The sequence below is a fragment of the Macaca mulatta genome, chromosome 4 (assembly GCF_049350105.2).
Source record: "Macaca mulatta isolate MMU2019108-1 chromosome 4, T2T-MMU8v2.0, whole genome shotgun sequence".
Taxonomy (NCBI): Eukaryota; Metazoa; Chordata; class Mammalia; order Primates; family Cercopithecidae; genus Macaca; species Macaca mulatta.
Genome location: NC_133409.1, coordinates 36669779 through 36688154, shown reverse-complemented (window position 1 = coordinate 36688154; position 18376 = coordinate 36669779). Strand labels below are relative to the sequence as shown.

The 18376-nt window shown below is 40.4% G+C and overlaps 2 protein-coding genes and 1 non-coding gene across 11 annotated transcripts in view; 2 read left to right on the top strand and 1 right to left on the bottom strand.

The window, feature by feature from the left end:
* Positions 1-9771, bottom strand: part of ENPP3 (ectonucleotide pyrophosphatase/phosphodiesterase 3) — a 98779-nt gene extending 89008 nt beyond the window's left edge. For 2 of the 6 annotated variants that reach the window (XM_015137433.3, XM_077999430.1), the window contains exons 1-3: positions 9560-9771; positions 7823-7963; positions 3718-3793 (exon numbers count right to left, since the gene is read on the bottom strand). In XM_015137433.3, the coding sequence (XP_014992919.3) occupies positions 3718-3793; positions 7823-7900 (154 nt within the window). In that variant the 5' untranslated portion in view covers positions 7901-7963; positions 9560-9771. Of the gene's footprint in view, positions 1-3717; positions 3794-7822; positions 8051-9559 lie in introns of all 6 variants that reach the window. The other 4 variants (XM_015137432.3, XM_015137435.3, XM_077999432.1 and 1 more) reach the window with 3 other exon arrangements.
* Positions 2286-2427, top strand: LOC144340781 (U4 spliceosomal RNA). Its single transcript, XR_013417096.1, has one exon. It is a non-coding gene; the product is annotated as a U4 spliceosomal RNA (small nuclear RNA).
* Positions 9772-17460: 7689 nt separating the features above from the next.
* The window catches only part of MED23 (mediator complex subunit 23), a 47428-nt gene continuing 46512 nt past the window's right edge, over positions 17461-18376 (top strand). For 2 of the 4 annotated variants that reach the window (XM_077998846.1, XM_015137310.3), the window contains exons 1-3: positions 17461-17904; positions 18037-18068; positions 18226-18313. In XM_077998846.1, the coding sequence (XP_077854972.1) occupies positions 18227-18313 (87 nt within the window). In that variant the 5' untranslated portion in view covers positions 17461-17904; positions 18037-18068; position 18226. 4 annotated transcript variants of the gene reach the window in all.

The following is an 18376-nucleotide window of genomic DNA, read 5'->3' as shown; positions in this document are numbered from 1 at the left end:
AAAAACCCTAACTTCCTGAAACTTCATTCCTTGGTCTATGGCAAAGTACTTATCATACAGGTTTGTAAGGGAACCTGCAGTATTTATGTGGTGGTGAGGAACTAAAGCCAATTTGGGTATTCAGCACCAGGAGAGAGCATAGGTTGGTTGGCAAGTTGGGTACATGCCAAAAAGTAGCACACAGTAGAAGCATAAGAACAGATGTATGCATGACAATTCTGATGGGTCTCAAAAAGTGCTCAATGAAAAACTAGAAAAAAAAATGTAGATTTAGATATATCACAACCATTTACATAGATGGTCTTTATGTTTTTTCATATGCTCTCCTCTTACCAAACCTTTCTGCACTTGGTTTCTAGAATACATTAGTCACCTGGCTTTCCTCTCACATTCCTGGCTGCTCCTTCCTAGTCTTCTTTGCTTTTCCCCTTCACCTTCCCAATTCTTTAAGGTTGTTCTACCCCAGTGTCATGGTTTAAATCCCACATATGTTGACAAGCAACACAGTATATGCCCAGGCAGGACTTCACCTCTAAAGCCAGCCTCATATGTCCAACTACATTCTTGACTTCTGCACTTGGACGTCCAATAGAATTAGCAAATTTAACAGGTCCAAAACTGAGCCCCTGATTTTTCTCCCCAAATCAGCTCCTTCTACAATCTGCCCCAACTCAATTATGGAAATTTATATTTCCAGATGTTCAAGCAAAAATTCTGGGGTCATTCTTGACCTCTCTTTCTTACTCCAAATCCAGTCTTTCAATAAAATCTATCTACCCCATTAAAATAGATCCAGAATCCAAATACTTCTTACCAGCTACAATGCTACTGCCCTGGTTTAAGACATAAGGCTTGCCCAGATTATTGGAATAATCTCCTGATTGGTCTCTCTACTTTTGCTCTCACTCTACCATCTATTCATAACAGAGTAGCCCTAGGGATTCTATTAAAAAGCAAACCAGAGCATATCATTCCTCTGCCCAAATCGTGCAATCAGTTCTTGTCACACTCAGAATGAAAGCTGAAGACCAGGGTTTGACATACTAACCTTTACTTGATCGGGCTCCTCTTTATTTAATAGGTCTCATTTTATGACCACCTCTCTGTAGTGTTTTTAGTTCTAGTTCATAGCCTCTTTATTATTCCTTAAAGGGAACATGCCAGGCAAGCTCCTGCCTTTGGTCTTTGCACTTCATAGTCCTTCTGACCTGGAATGTTTCTCCCCAACAGTCCCTATGTTTCTGTCTCACTTGCTTCAGTCATTACTCAAAAATTATTTCATACACACACACACACACACACACACACACACACACACACACACACACGACCCTGATTCCTTCTTTTGGGCTTTACTTATTTCTTAGCAGTTTATCTTATTATATATATATTTTTTTATTTATATTTTTACTGTCTGTCTTGCATGCTAAAATATAAACTCCTGGAAGGATTTTGTCTCTTGTCTTCACCACTTTATCTCCAGTAATTGTAATAATACCAAGCATATAATGTTCAATCAAAAAATATGTGTAGTCATGACAGTAAGTCTGTAAGAACATGCACAGATTTTAAAACTCACATTAGAAAAAAAAATACATAATGCCTATGGAAGGTGAGTTAACTGGAGTGGAAAATGGTGAAAATGACTCAGGGTTGGGGTTTAGGAGAATAGATGCAGTGGAAAAATGAGTAGTAAACAGGATGACTATGTTAAGGATGCTGGCAAAAAGAGGCTGGAGTTAATTACCAATGCCCTGCCGGGGAGAGGGAAGAGAGTGCTGCCACATAGGGCTGATCAACTCAGATGAAAGGAAGAGGACAAGGAAAAATGACTCTGGGAAGCCAGCCAATGGGTGTACTAAAGTGAATGAAAGAGCTGGAACAAAAGGAGGTTTTGTTCAGACATTAGATATGCCTTTTGCAATCAATTTACGTGATTTAGGGGGTAAAATAGCCAAGAAATGATGCCCATTTGTGTGTACTAACGTCAAAACAATACCACTGAAATGGCCTGTCAACATTTCTTTGATCAAGGAATGGCACCATGGCCCAGAAACACAACAGCCAAGTGACCAAGGGAAGATAGTAATCTTCCAGCAATTATTCAACTTTTCAGTTCTACTGTGCTCCTAGGTCATATTAGGGAAACTGAGTATTTCTCAAGTAGATACATGACTGGAAAATTGCCAGTTAACCTTAATGAGGCTTCCTAATGCTGCAGCAATGAGACTTACTCCACTGGAGTCACACTAGAAGGTTTTAGTCAAATTTAAAAAGGGGTCCAGAGCTTTGTGCAGTGGCAGTATAGTAGCCAATGAGGTTTATTTGAGGTATGATTATTGCTCATAAAATTTTTAAGAAGACAAAAATGGGGTGAGGGTGCTGGGCACAGTGTCTCACACCAGCAATCCCAATGCTTCAAGAAGCCAAGGTGGGACGATCATTTGCATCCAGGAGTTTGAGACCAGCCTGAACAACATAGTGAGACCCCATGTCTACACAAAAATAAAAAATTAACCAGGTGTGGTAGTGCATGCCTGTATACCAGGGACTTGAGGGGCCGAGGTGGGAGGATCACTTGAGCCCAGGAGATGGAGGCTGTGGTAAGCCGTGATCACGCCACTGCACTCAGCCTGAGCAACAAAGTGAGACCTTGTCTCAAAAAACAAACAACAGAAAGGGAGGGACGTGAATGCAACTGGCCTTATACTTCACCTTAGTAAAAGTAATAAAATAATATGTAAAAAGATTATAGGTAATTCTTTTTATATTGTCATTTGTAAGTGGTGCATTTACTATTCATAATAATGAAATACAGCAAAAGGAATGTGAGGTATTTTTATATTTGGGGACATATTTCTCCTGTTTTTCTTTGCTTCTTATGAGAAACAAATTTTTTGAAGATATTATTATGCACTACTTTTCAAAAATTTGGCACTGCCCAATCAAGAACCAAGAGATTTTAAAGGTAGAACAGCTCTAGCATGGTGTCAAGGCACAGGGTAGTGGCAGGAGGTCATGAGAATGAAGCAACAAAGACTTTCAAGACTAAGTGGCTAGATACTTTGTCATCAGATGTTGAAAATGACAGTGGGAGCAGAATGAAAAGCCTGCGATCCACTTACCAAAGTCCATTATAAAGATGAAGAAGGGCCGGGCATGGCGACTCACACCTGTAATCCCATCACTTTGGGAAGCTGAAGTGGTTGGATCACTTGAGCCCAGGAGTTCGAGACCAGCCTAGGCAACATAGTGAAGCCCCATCTCTACCAAAACTGCAAAAATTAGCCGGGTGTGGTGGCACCCACCTGTGGTCCCAGCTACTTGGGAAGCTCAAGTATGGGAGGATCACCTGAGGGCAGGGAGGAGCTGCAGTGAGCCGAGATTGTGCCACTACACTCCAGCCTGAAAGGCAGAGTGAGACCCTGCCAAAAAAAAAAAAAAAGGGGGGGTGGAGAAAGGTAAGAGAAAAACACACTGGAATGATAATGAATCTCAAATGAGCAGGGTGAAAAAGTAAAGTCCAGAAAGTACAGTGAGCAATGCCAACCACAGATGTGGGCTCCAGATAAGTAGAGTGCAGAGTGGGAGATGTCTAGGAGCAGAATGCTGCATGGAGGACAGAGGAGGCTTGGGATGGGAGATACATTTTAACGAATTAAGGCCCGAAGAGAGAAGAAATAAGGGAATGCTCAGAGAAAAGACTGAGGGGTATACCTTGCTTTTCCAGTTTCCTGAGTCCAAGCCCCAAGCCTAATCCAAGTGACATGATCACCAACAAAGCAAGAAGAACCTATTGCAAAAAAGAAAAAGTAGCTTTTATAATGTTTTAAAAAATTACACAGATACAAATAACCACCCTTTCTCAGTATTCTCTCTAAGTACCTGCAGCATGCTAGTTATGCCAGATACCAGATCCAACAATGATCTAGTATCTGGCCTAACTAGAGGTATAGTATTTTATTTAATGCTTGAAAATAAGAAAGAATATTTTGGAAGAATTTAAAGATACCAATTATTACAGATCTTCAAATTCAAACACATTTACCATTCAAATGCAATGAACTTAACTGCAAATTGAGTTAAAGTTAAGAATTAAAACCATAAAACCATTTTTCTGGGCCATTTTTTTTAAACCAGGCACCCATTTGTAGATCATTTATTGAAAATAATTCCAGAACGATTAAATCCTTAACTGCCTCATTCTAAAGGAGCAGAGCTTTTTTTTTTCCTACTCTATCACAGGATGATGATAATATTTAACATGCATAAAAATATATTGTCCAAATAGTTAACTGGCAAATGATCTGCTTTGGTCTTCCACTCATACAAACCAGTTAGGTAATTTGGAAACTGCCTGACCAAAGATTGTTTGTGTCATTCATTATCACTCTGCTGACAAAGCCCTTTAGTGTAACGAACTTCATGCTATGATTAGATTAAACTCTGATACAATTAAAGAGAATTCTTCTAGCTGCCCTCTTTGATCTTACATGAAGTCCAGAGATAAGTATGCTGGATGACAGGGCTTGAATACTGTGTGTTGTCATGAAGAATGGCAAAAGGACACACAATCAAATTACTTAGGAAAGTATTTTACAATAACCTTTGTTATAGTTTCAGACACACACACAAAAAACTTTCACAAAAGAAAAAATCAGATTTTGCTTAGGTAATTAAGAACTACACGATTTTTTTTTTTTTTTTTTTTTTGAGGGTTGATTTCATTCTGAAAGTCAACTGGAAAATTAACACATCTAATGTTTACAATGGAAGTGAGTTCAACCATTGGGGAAGCTATGTTAAAATACTAAGAAAACAATTCTTACGTGAAGTCTCAAAGTTAGCCCAAGGGTCAGTGACCTTTCAGTATGTATTCATTCAGTGGAGAGGATGGAGGGAAAAAAATGAACATAAATATTTACTAAATAACACCATTAGCAGTTCATCCCTTGTCATGGTGCTTAGAAGACACAGGCGACTGAAACTAGAGTTACTACAAAAGAGAAAAACAACATTGGGGAACTCCTTCTGCTAAACCCCACACGTCATAGACTTACAAATTAACATATTTTGGTTTACACCTTATCTTTGGTACTTTGGCTGTTCTAACTTGCTAGAAAAATCAACAACATCTAGCTGTTCTTAAGATTCTTTAAAACTTCACAATGTTTAATGTTAGAATCTGTTTCTTCATGATTTTGTATTTGTTCCATATATTTGTGGCTTGTTTTCTACATTATTCTGTGAGCTCCTTGAGAGTAAAAGGCTTATTATTATTATTATTATTTAGAGTTGGAGGTCTCACTATGTTGACCAGGCTGGTGTGGAACTCCTGGCCTCAAGCGATCCTCTTATCTCGGCCTCCTAAAGTGCTGGGATTATAGGCACTAGCCACTGTGCTGTGCCTAAGAAGTCTATTTTTAAGCCTTTATAATCGTTTACTATAAATATGTAATTCCAAAAAATCTTCATGATATTGGGGTGCACATATATCTAAAATGATGTTACGTGGTGAACAAAGTGGGGAGAATACTCTGAATGTCAAAAACCACTGAGAACACATCATTTGGCTTTAACTGGGCTAAACAAAGAGTGCTAGAAACACAGCAGATACCTTCAAAATGTTTAAATGAAACTTTAGTAAAAGTTTGAAGACATCAGGGTACTTTTGAAACAATGATTTAAAAATATTGAACTTCATTATATACTCAAAAACCACTAGAAAGATACAAAGAAGGGAAATTAATGATGCACAAATTTTGCTGTGGAAGATTTTATAATGTCCTGAATTGATAAGCTAGGATAAATATAATAAACATGCTTAAAGTCCCAGCTACTCAGAAGGCTGAGATGGGAAGATCATTTGAGCCCAAGTTGGAGCCCGAGTTGCTACAGTGAGCTATGAACATGCCACTGTCTTCCAGCCTGGGCAACAGAGAAAGAATGTGTCTCCAAAAAAACAAACAAACAAAACAAACAAACAAAAAATATATCTATATATTAGCATAACAGCTGTAAAGAATACTCTGAAATTGAAATTCCCAGAAGGATAAAGAATAACTGGAATATATTCAGGATTTATTTTGTTACTGGGCTTAATACTTACACACATTATTTTACGTTGTTTTATTTACTTCTTGAAACAATTCTGGAGAGACAGAGAATAGTGGTGACCTTAAAGTGTGGGATACAGGGAAAAACTGCAGCAAGATAGGTGTGAAAAAATAATGCAATTAGTTTTGGTATAAGGTACTGAGTCAGGAGTCAGGAAGCAGGCATTTGAAACAGGCTAGTGCACTGGGGCACATGCATAGTCCCCAGCTACGCAAGAGGCTGAGTGGGAGGATCGCTTGAGCCCAGGGTTCAGGAACAGCCTAGGCAACATAGCGAGACCCAGTCTCTAAAAATATACATATTAACAAAACAATAACATCTTTTTAAAAAAGAAATTGTGTGACAGAGACTGGGCAAAAAGTTGGAGCTAGTGGATTACTTGGAATTCTTGGCTGGGTATATGACTCTTAAAACCACTAGAAGCCAGGTGCAGTGGTTCATTCCTTTAGTCCCAGCACTTTGGGAGGCCAAGGTAGGTGGATCACTTGATCCAGAAGTTTGAGACCAGCCTGGGAAACATGGTGAAACCCAGTCTCCACAAAAAAAAAAAAAAAAAAAAAAAAAAAAAAAAAAAAAAAAAGAAAAGAAAAGAAAAAGAAAACTCACAAAAACTTAGCTGAGCCTTGTAGCATGTACTCAGGAGGCTGAGGCAGGAGGATCACCTGAGCTGGGAAACAGAGGTTGCAGTGAGTTGAGATCCCAACGGAGGGAGACCTTATCTCAAAAATAAAATAAAAATTAAAAAGACTATTAGAGAACATGAGATTTCTTAAGAGATCTTAGATAGGGTTTAGTGAAGCTTGTGTTGTAATTTTCATGAGAATAGAGAAATTGTTGGCTAAGAATGCAGAAAAAGAAAAAGTCACAAAAAATGAAAATGTCAGTGTCATGGTGGAAGAAGCAAGGGGAGAGAATAATTCAGAATGAGAAAGTACCAGGCAGTTATTGTTGTTATGAACATTCAAGTGGACAAAGGATGAGGAGGACTGACTTTTGAGTCGGGGACTTAGTACAGGAGAAACAAAGCTGGAGCACGAAGGAATGGTTGGGGGCTGAGAAAACTGAAGCAATGAAATGAGTTCTCTTTTCCCCAAAAGTTTGATGGTGAAGGGAAAAGAGAGAGTAATAAAATCAAGGAAATGGATAAGCATATTTCTGGAGTAAAAAGAAAAAGAAAAAAATTTTTAAATTAAGAAAAATAAAGAAAAAAGAAAAAATCAAGGAATTTTTTTTTGGGGGGCTGAGGAATGGTGGCAGGAGATCTTACCACATAAAAGGACAAGAAAGAGAAAATAGGCAAAAGAGACTATCTCTGGGAGTGAAGTAAAATAGGATAAAATTGTTGGTTCAGTAAATAATAGGACATGATTATTTTAATTTTTCACTTTCTTGTCTTAAAATACTCATGCCATAAAAAAGTGATTGAGAGGTAGTTATAATCATGCAAAAAATCAGTATCACAAAGCATTCTGTCATGGATTCCAACTTCTGAGGTTAATGAAATGTTACCTTGTTGTTACTCAAATTTCTTGTAAAATATGATTTAATATATTAATTTGCATTAGAGTTTTCATAAGGGATAATACTTAATACAGTTACTTAAAAGTTTACATTTTAATAGCAACACAAAGCAATGTAAATGGGAAATCATACTTTTAACATTTGTCACAAAACTGGAAAGACTAAAAATAAGAATTGTACTTACAATGCAAGCTATTTTATATTTCTTAAGAGTGTTCTTCTTAACAGGTTGTTCTGTTGCTAAAGTCAACATAGATTCCATTATCCTGGTAGCTGCATAGACCTGTTTTATCAGAATGCGGTAGTGCTCCTTCTTTCGTCTAGTCTGGCAAAGATAAATTGTATGAGTTACATAGCTGTGCTTGACTTTTAACTGTTTAGGAACATCACAGCTCTTCAGTGATTGGGCAATCTGGAGAGAGGAAAAATGTAGTAATAATAGTGTGAAAAGATTCAAGTTCCTTTCTAGTATATTGCAGACAACTGCTCCTTTTTTCCTTATAACTTTTACTAAATACTAGTCAAGACATATATAACAAGAATAATGCAATCATCAAATTTTAATACAATCTGATCTTCTGTTTTCTTTAAAAATAACCCCAAACAAAAAGCCTTGTCACAGAAATTTTAGACTTTCTGGTTTTCTATAAACTTCATAGCAGTTGAAAATCAATATAGCAAAATGTGCTTTGACTATAGTAGAAATTCTGAAACCCTACTGAACCAATATAAAGTACATAGCTCTGTGATAATTATGCCTTGCTTTTTACAGTGTTCACAATTTGACAAGTTTGTATACACATTAGCTCAAGTCAAACTCAACAATATCCCTTATAAACATTTTATTCTTGTTTTTAGGTGAGCACATTAAGGCTCAAAGTTACTTATTTACTAGGTGCCAGAACTAGAACTGATACCCAAGACTTCTAACTCCCCAAATCCAAGCAATTTTCACTAATCAATTTAAATTCACTATTTTCTTATTTATCTAGACTGGTGCATCCTAGCAAGTGTACTCCATGCTGAAAAGGGGTTACAGTTTTGTGACGAAAGAAGCTAAATTAATAATTGTGTTGGCCAAAGAGAATTTTAGCAAATAGTGGATGCTAAGCTCTTCTACTTTCAGTGACCCTAAGGCAGTCATTCTCAAAGTGTGATTCCATGGAACATGAGTTCTATAATAACCCCCTTGATTAAATAAAGCTTGAGTACTCTTCTCTGATGAAAAGATTATCAGAATCCTGTAGACTGCAGCACACCCTTTGGAAAACAGTACTCTAACTAAACTCTTCCAACCCTAAAAGCAGTGAGAAAAAAAAATATGAAAAGAATGCATTCCAATATAAATACAATGACTGCGTCACTACTCTAACTAAACATGTCTGAAACATGGGATTTACACACTATTTCTGAAAATCATGGGGAAGAGGATTGCTTGAGTCCAGGAATTTGAGACCAGCTGGGGCAACATAGGGAGAATCTGTCTCTACAACAACAACAACAAAAATTAGCCAGGCATGGTGGCGCATGCCAATAGTCCCAGCTACTGGGGAGGCTGAGGTGTGAGGATCCCTTGAGGCCAGAGTTTGAGGCTGCAGTGAGCCATGACAGATACACAAACAAGCAGAGACAGATTTCAGACAAAGACAAGAGGGGGTGGGTACACTCAGGCAGAACAGATTCAAAACCCACTCAAAACTGATCTTAACCAAATGCAAAGTGGATATATAAGCGAGCCCTATTGGCAGTACCAGGCAAACGGCTTAACAAACCCAGATAGGAAAATAATAGGCTCCTGGTATACAATCTGGTTTTACCCTTTGAGCATGTCCACCCTGATCTCCGTTATTCCGGGTAGGGAGAGGGACGTGTGGTTTTGCGCATGGGATAGCCCTCAGGAGGGTCCCCAGGAAAACCTCACCCGGCAGCTGCTGGGAATCTCCTGACGACTGTCTTGTCACAAGGAGTGTGAGTATTCCTTCATTATCTTCTCATGCTTCAAGGCCGGGGAAGACCTGGGCAAGAATCTTGGTGGGCCTTTGTTACTCGTTCCAGCTTTTGTGTAAGGGCAGTGGCTCTCTCAGTCTTTAATATTTAACCTAACCATTCAGTCAGTGCTGAAACAGTTGTTATGGAGGCCTGCCTGTTTGTGAGACCCGGCCTGCCACATGATCATGCCACTGAACTCCAGCCCGAGAGACAGAGTGAGGCCCTGTAACAAAAAATAAAAAATAGCCAGTTGTGGTGGCTCACACCTGTAATCCCAACACGTTGGGTGTCTGAGGCAGGAGGATTGCTTGAGTCCAGGAATTGGAGACCAGCCTGGGCAACAAGGTAAAATCCTGTCTCTATTAAAAATTCAAAAAATTGGCCAGGTGTGGTGGCACATGCCTATAGTACCAGCTACTCAGGAGGCTGAGGTGGGATGATCACTTGAGGCCAGGAAATCGAGATGATGCCACTACACTCCAGCCTGGGCAACAAGACTGAGACCCTGTCTCAAAAATATAAAAAAATGAAAAAATAAAAATAAATAAAAAATAAATCGGCAGCACGAAAGCCACTTTTCCTTTCTGGCATTATGGGTTTGTGCTCGTCTTTTCCATCACTCCCTTGATTCAGTAGACCCCCCACTTCACCAATTCCACCTATATCCCTAACCAGCAAAAGCATCAGCATTAGTTGTTGATACAGAAGGAATTCATTTTAGAACTAGAAGATGCCATAAAGACAACCAAATCCAGGTTCTTGCAGATTTCTTTCCGGGAACCACATGGAGTATCATGTGTTTAAAAATCATAATAAAAAAACATTTGAATAATGTGGGCACCTGACTCTCCAGACTGGATGAACTAGAAGTACTCAGAGAAGTTTGAGGGTTTTTTTTCTTTCTTTTTAATTTTTTATTTTTCTAATTCTGAAGCCCAGGCTCCACTTCAGTTTAATGATCTTATGTAGTTTTGACTAAGGCAGCAGTATTTTTAAAATATCCCACCCGGGCATGGTGGCTCACACCTGTAATCCCAGCACTTTGGAAGGCTGAGACGGGAGGATCACCTGGGTCAGGAGTTCGAGACCAGCCTTGCCAACATGGTGAAAACCGATGTCTGCTAAAAATACAAAACTTAGCCATGCATGGTGGCTCACACCTGTAATCCCAGCACTTTGGAAGGCTGAGACGGGAGGATCACCTGGGCCAGGAGTTCGAGACCAGCCTTGCCAACATGGTGAAAACCGGTGTCTGCTGAAAATACAAAACTTAGCCATGCATGGTGGCTCACACCTGTAATCCCAGCACTTTGGAAGGCTGAGACGGGAGGATCACCTGGGTCAGGAGTTTGAGACCAGCCTTGCCAACATGTTGAAAACCGATGTCTGCTAAAAATACAAAACTTAGCCATGCATGGTGGCTCACACCTGTAACCCCAGCACTTTAGAAGGCTGAGACAGGCAGATCACATGGAGTCAGGAGTTCGAGACCAGCCTGGCCAACATGGCGAAACCCCATCTCTACTAAAAATACAAAAATTAGCCAGGCCCATGGTGGCACGTGCCTCTAATCCCAGGTACTTGGGAGGCTGAAGCTTGAGAATCACTGGCACCTGGGAAGCGGAGGTTGCGGTGATCCAAGATCATGCCACTGCATTCCAGCCTGGGCAACAGAGTGAGACTGTCTCAAAATAAATAAATAAACAAACAAACAAATAAATAAATATCCCTCTTAGTGATTTGATATGTAGCTCAGGGCAGTCTAAACACTTTACATTCAAATTCTTTTCTGCAAACATTTTGTCATTATTCTCATCAGATGTTCAGATTTTATAGATAAGGTCAGAGGACCACCAAAGGGACTTGGTCACTTATGTACGATTCTTTTAGTTAGTGATATCTCGGAAGTGAAATGCCACCAGTTCCTTCTTCAGAGTATTTTGCTGTTGAATCATACCTATTTTTTAAAAACAAAGACCAAACCTATGTCATAATTTGTCTCAAATTTAGGGGATTCCTAGGATCTGTGGCTTTTATCTAATCATTTGTTATGTGCCTTCCATTTTTATGGGTTTCTGGGTTCTGATTGCCTACTTGCACTCATGGCAGTGCGCTGACTCTACCTTACCTTCAGTTGCTAGGAATCCTACTTTTCCTTCCTGCTGTGATGATTAGTTGTGTGTGTCAACTTGGCTAGGCCACGGTATCCTGTTATTTAATCAAACACTAATCTAGGGTGATGTTGTGATGATATTTTGTAGATGTGGTAAAAACTACAATTAATTGACTTTAAAAAAGGAAATTGTCTTCAATAACGTGAGTGCACTTCATCCAATCAGCTGAAGTCCTTACAAGCAAAAACAGGCTTACCAGAGAAAAAATTCATTCCCAAAACAGCAGCATTAGCCTGAGTTGCAAGTCTGCCAGCCTGCCCTATCCTACAGATTTTGGACATTCCCCACTGCCACAATCAGGTGAGCTTGGGTTTCAGAATTAGAAAAATTAAAAATTAGTGTGGTATACCCTCAACTTCACCAATTCCATCTATAGGCCTAACCAGTGAAAGCACCAGCATTAGTTGCTGAGCTTAACCTGGTTCTTTCAATCTAGGCTAAAGTCCAATGCACTATCCATTGCACCACAGAGCTTGCTCTTAACCTGGTTCTGACACTCCAGTTGCCCTTTCAGATGCTTCTTCCTGGTATTCTCCAAAATGTAACTTGATTCTATACCAGTTTTGTACACCAAGTATATTAGTCCATTTTCACAGTGCTATAAAGAACTACCTGAGACTGGGTAATTTATAAAGAAAAGAGCTTTAATTGACTCACAGTTCCCCATGGCTGGGGAGGCCTCAGGCAACTTACAATCATGGTGGAAAGCAAAGGAGAAGTAAGAACCTTCTTTACATGGTGGCAGGAGAAAGAAGAGAATGTGTGCATAGGAGGTACTGTCAAACACTTATAAAACCATCAGATCTCATGAAAATTGACTATCATAAGAACAGCATGGGGGACACCACCCCCAGAATCCAATCTCTTCCCTTCCTCAACATGTGGAGATTACAATTCAAGATTAGATTTGGGTGGGGACACAAAGCCTAACCATATCACCAAGGTACTACTGACTCTTACTCTGTATCTTTACTAAGTGATTCCTTATGTCCTACACTGCCAGAATTTCACTTCTCTCTTCCTTCATCCTCATCCCTCATCCCTTTTCTTTTTTTTTAATAAAAAAAAAATTGTGGGTACATAGTAAGTATATCCCCATCCTCTTTCAACCCTGAAAAACACGCCAAAAAAATCCTAGATGGGGAAGTCAGGGGGCCTCTGATAAAGGCTTAGCTTGTAGGTGACTGTCTCTGTTACAAATTAATTGATTCTGCACATTGAATTCTTCATTTTTCAGAATTATCAGAGATTATTAGATTATCTCTAAGTCACTAAATTTTGGATATGATAATAGGGACACATCCTAGTCCTTCAGGTCCTGAGATGAATAAACCTTAAGGAATCTACCTATGTATAATACAAGTAGGCATAGTGAAAATGGTTGGCAATGCATTTTCAGCTATAACAATTCCTCTAACTGAACTCTAAACCCCAACCTCTTTTGAGTCTTTCAAGTTCTAGAAACTTATTCCTGGCTGGATGCAGTGGCTCATACCTGTAATCCCAGCACTTTGGGAGGCTGAGGCAGGAGGATCACTTAAGGCCAGTTTGAGATCCACCAGGGCAACATAGTGAGACCCTGTCTCTACAAAAAATGAAAAATAAAAAGTTATCCAAGAGTTATGGTGCATGCCTGTAGTCCTGGCTACTCAGGAGGCTGAGGTGGGAGGATGTGGTCAGGATTGCTTGAGCCCAGGAGTTTGGGGCTGTAATGAGCTATAATGGCACCACTGCATTCCAGCATGAGCAGCAGAGTAAGACCACCATCTAAAAAAAAAAAAGAAAAAGAAAAAGAAAAAACAAAAAACCTTAATCCTAACAGTTCACCTGATCAATGGACACAAGCCAAAACCACACCTTCCATGCAGCTTAGACTTTGGAATAGACTGCCTGTGTCACTTAGATCTGAACCTACACTTTCTAAGTTAACTGGACCTTGAAACCTTGCCTATTCTTTTCTTCTTTAACTTCAGAACAATCTGTACCTTCTTTTCTTTTCTTCTTCAACTTCAGAACAACCTGTACCTTCTTGGTTCCGAAAACTTTACTCTGAACATTTTAATGCTTAATGGCCCAGAACACTTGCATTCTGAGAGGCAACTACCATTAAGTCACCCATCAATGTAAACCATGAACATTCCTCATGTTACAGAAGGTCCCAATGTCCACAGAATTCTGGCAACAAATGGGTTGTTGTTGTCTCAGAAAAGCCCTAGGGGCCTGCCAACATCTACTTCCTTAAGTCTCAGGAACCTGCCCTTCCTGGTTCCAGTGCTAGAGCTTGGGTGATAGGTGGACAAGCTAGACTGGGAGAGCCCAGAGAAACTAATCGCACTGAGGAGGGTGGTGGAGGTGAGGCGGATGCTAGGCTCAGGTCCAACAGCAAAAGGAAGAAGGAGTCCACAAAGGAAGGGAGACTTCACATAATAACATAATGCCAGAGATAGATGGGCAGGTGACTAACTTCAGGGAGGGCCAGTCATGAGGAAAAAGCAGAAAAGCCTACAAGGAGATTGACAAGCACACAAAGCAATCAGAAAGCTAACCAGGTAGGCAGTTGGTACAGGAAGGACAGAAGCTAATCCTCAGGAAGTGGAGATCAACATTGAAGCTGAATTGAGAACTGGCTGTCTTGGTGAGACTGATGTCAGCAGTGCCAAACCAGGTCTGAGAGGGAATGGTATACACTGGGAGACAAAGCAAACACCTCAGCAGGGAATAGAGAGTCCAGCTCTAGTCCTCCAAACAATGACATGGCAAAGTAGAATCAATGGTCACAGTTTGATACCACTGTTTGCCAGTACCTATGTGTGTGAAAAGATATTTTCTGACTAAATAAGTAAAAATCTCATTATTGATCAGCACAATGAACATCTATAATCAATTTGGAGACGAGGAACCTGATGTGATGACTCCTGTGGTGTAGCAATTGTTTCCTACTGAATGATCAGCATTCCCAAGGCTGTCTCTGGTTCCTGGAAGACTGTTTCTCTTACTTTGTCTCAAGGACAGACATCTTCCCTAGTAGTGTTAGATTTCTAGGAGCCCTCTCTTGTTCATTTTGAAACTCAGAAATAATTTGATTTCCAAACATTTTCCAGGTTTTCATAGGCTCTTCTCATTTTTAGTGTACTCGTGAGGGCCTCATTTATGACTCAGATTCTAGAGATGTCTCCAGAAGAGACATTATAAAACAACCATGCTGCCTGGGCTCTCTGAGGTAGAGCTCAGTGTCACAGTGCTCCCACGGTGCCCGTCCATGAAGCAGAAGGTACAGGCCATGTCCTGTTTACATCTCTGAAACCTGGCATGAACCAAGTTATCTTCCCAAACCTTTAAACTCCCCTCTGCCATGTCAGCTCCGTGGTGGCAGGAACTAGGTCAGTTTGGGCTTGCAGTCTTGTTCTAGTGTCTAGCACAGTGGCCAACACCTAGAAGACATTCAATGAACACTTGCTGAAAAAATTTTGTAACAGTTTCAGAAATAACATTAGGAGTCTAAGCTACCACATACATAAATGTCCAGTGAACCCAATTGTTATAAATTATAATAACTTTACTAGGTATGACTCTTTAGGTGTTCCAAATCTTTCTCTACATCCAGCATTCCAGAAATAGCTATTACCTCAAAGGAAGTCTTGCCCATAAAATAAAGGCACTTCGGATGTTTTTATTCTACCCAAAGTAATGAATAATGACTGAGTACCACCAAGTATCAGACTTTATGCCAGGTGTTAAGAAATGCAGGCATGTTTAGTTTCTGTATCTACTCTAAAAAGCTTTAGTCGAGTTGAAGAAGTAGACATTTTAAATGGTAATCTAGTGTAATCTGTGCAATACTAGTGGTGCTAATAAAGTGCCAGGGGGAAAGAGGAAGAAATACACAGTTTTCTACAGAAAGGGATTTAGAAAGATACCTATGTGAGTTTGGTCAGACTGCTGTGAATAGCATACTATAAACTGGGGTGATTCGAGTCTGAGCAAACCATAATCTGAGAACTTGGGCTTCTTGTTTCATTTGGCTGCAAGACAGTTGGCAGCCAGTCAGTACTTTACCCACTTGTAAGAGATTAGATGTATCTTCCTTGATGATTCAGACCAACGTAAGGGGAAGGACCTGATGATACCAACTTTGGGGATTCTCCAAGAAACAACGCCCCCAGACCACACTATAATGATGCTTAAAGTTGATAAGCCCTGCCCAGTTGCTCAGAGTTTCCAGTTGGCTCTTTAGTCCCCCACTCTAAATCATGATAGGACAAGGATGGATAAAGAAGCCTGAATTATCAGCTTTCAGTTTGCTCAGACTCAAATTACCCCCCAGTTTATAGTATGCTATTCACAGCAGTCTAAGCAAACTCACGTAGGTATCTTTCTAAATCCCTTTTTGTAGAAAAATTTGTATTTCCTCCTTTTCCCCCTGGCACGTTATTAGCACCACTAGTATTGCACATATTACACTATATTACGGTTTAAAATGTCTACTTCTTCAACTGAACTAAAGCTCTTTAGAGTAGCTATATGGGCCCTAACCTGACTGGTGTCCTACTAGGAAGAGAAAATTAGGACACAGCCATGTACAAAGGAAAGACCACGTGAAGACACAAGGAGAAGAAGGTCATCTACAAGCCAAGGACAGAGGGCTCTATAGAAAGTAACCCTACCAACCTCAACCTCAGACTTCTAGCCTCCAGAATTACAAGAAAAGAAATTTCTGTTGTTTAAGCCACCCAGTCTGTGGCATTTTGTTATGGCAACCCTAGCAAACAATATACGAAGCCTAACTCTTCAAGTTTTTCTCCAGCAGGGAATCTGAATTATTTCTTTTAAGCTTTTAGTAGCTATTGTGTGGGCAACGATGGTTGCATGTGCATGTTAAAGTTGTTAGAAAACTAAATTTATGCCAGGTCAGAGACTTGTATAACAAAACCACTAATGGGGACTCATCAGCTCATCACTTAGCAGCTACAAAGGAGTAGTTCATGCTTAGCAGTTTGTGGCATTTCACAAAGAAGTGAAAGGCCCTTTGCATGTCTATGACTCTCATCAACAATTTTCTTTTTGAGGTAAAGAAAGCTGATCATCGAAAAGGCATAACAGATGTTTTAGGGGTTGGTGATGACGGTGGCATATGAAGAAAAACACGTATTCTCAACAATATTGCCAATAGAATCCAGCAATACATTTAAAAGGATAATATATTATGACCAAGTAGCATTTATACCATAGAAGCAAAATTGGTTTGGCATTCAAAAGTCAGTCAATCACATTTGCACTGAGGTTATCATAGCTGACAAGCACCGTCTCTGTGGCTTCAGCTCCTGGCTGCAGGCCGCTGATGGAGGTCCAGAAGGTCAGCTGCTCACAGACATCAGCTGCGGCTCCAGCATTTTCCGCAGGCTGCAGCCTCTGGGTTTCAAGCTTTTCATTTCCCAGTCTGCAAACGGGTTAGTCCCGAGCAGGAAGCAACTCCTTCTCCAGCCGGGAGGTGGCGGCCTGCGGTCGATCACGCCTCCGGGGTCCTTGGGCTCAAGGTTCCGTTTGGGGGCGCTCTCGTCCGGCTTGCGGGCTGACCTTCTCCACAGACGGAACCGTCTGGCGGCGCCGCTGGTTTCTGCGGGGTTTGCAAACAGAGAGTACCGGGCCCTTCCGGTCTTCCGTACAGGTTCCTCCAGTTGGCTGGGCTGCGGAGGGAAGGCTCCCCGGTAAAGCACTGGGGGAGGGAAGCGACGTCGGAGAGCTACGGTTTCCTCCGGCGGTCTCCGACCCTCGCCCCATATATTCCCAGAGCTCGGGTCTGACCCGGGCCTTACCGGGCACCCCGGAAAGGCGGGGGTAATAGTACAGATGGAGACGCAACTGCAGAGCATTTTCGAAGAGGTGGTGGTGAGTGCAGCTGCCGGCCATCCAGGACTACGGCTCGGGGACGGGTAGACGCGGGGGCAGCAGACCAAGGAAGCTGGCCCGGGCAACTTCGTCTCACGCTTCCCTTTTTATTCTCTTGTTTTGACATCGAGGTTGTGTGCGGGGAGGTTTAGTGATTCTCAAACTGCTGTCAAGTTCATTGTATCCTTTGAAATCGATACAGTGACAGGCCCGACAGGTATTGATAGTTTCAGAGCTGATTAAGGTGACTTGTCCTGTGTTACATTGTAATACTTGGCTAAGGGAGGCGCCTTTTAAAAATTAACATTGTTTACATTTTGTTTTTTGTTTTTTTTTTTTTTTTTTACAGAAAACGGAAGTTATAGAAGAGGCTTTTCCTGGGTGAGTGTATGCGTGGCGGATTTTTGTGTTTTCATGTGATTGTATCTGTCAGATTTTACTTAGTTTCGTGTTGGAAGGTTCTAAGATCCACTATTCTGATTGTGTGTAATTACCTTTTTAAAACGAATGACAAATAATGTAATTTTTATTTTTTTAGCATGTTTATGGATACTCCTGAAGATGAGAAAACAAAACTAATTAGCTGTTTGGGTGCCTTCAGACAGTTTTGGGGTGGTCTTTCTCAGGTGAGCACTTCATTTTTAATACATTCAGCTGATGATTTTTGCCCCCTTCTTTTTTTTTTTCCC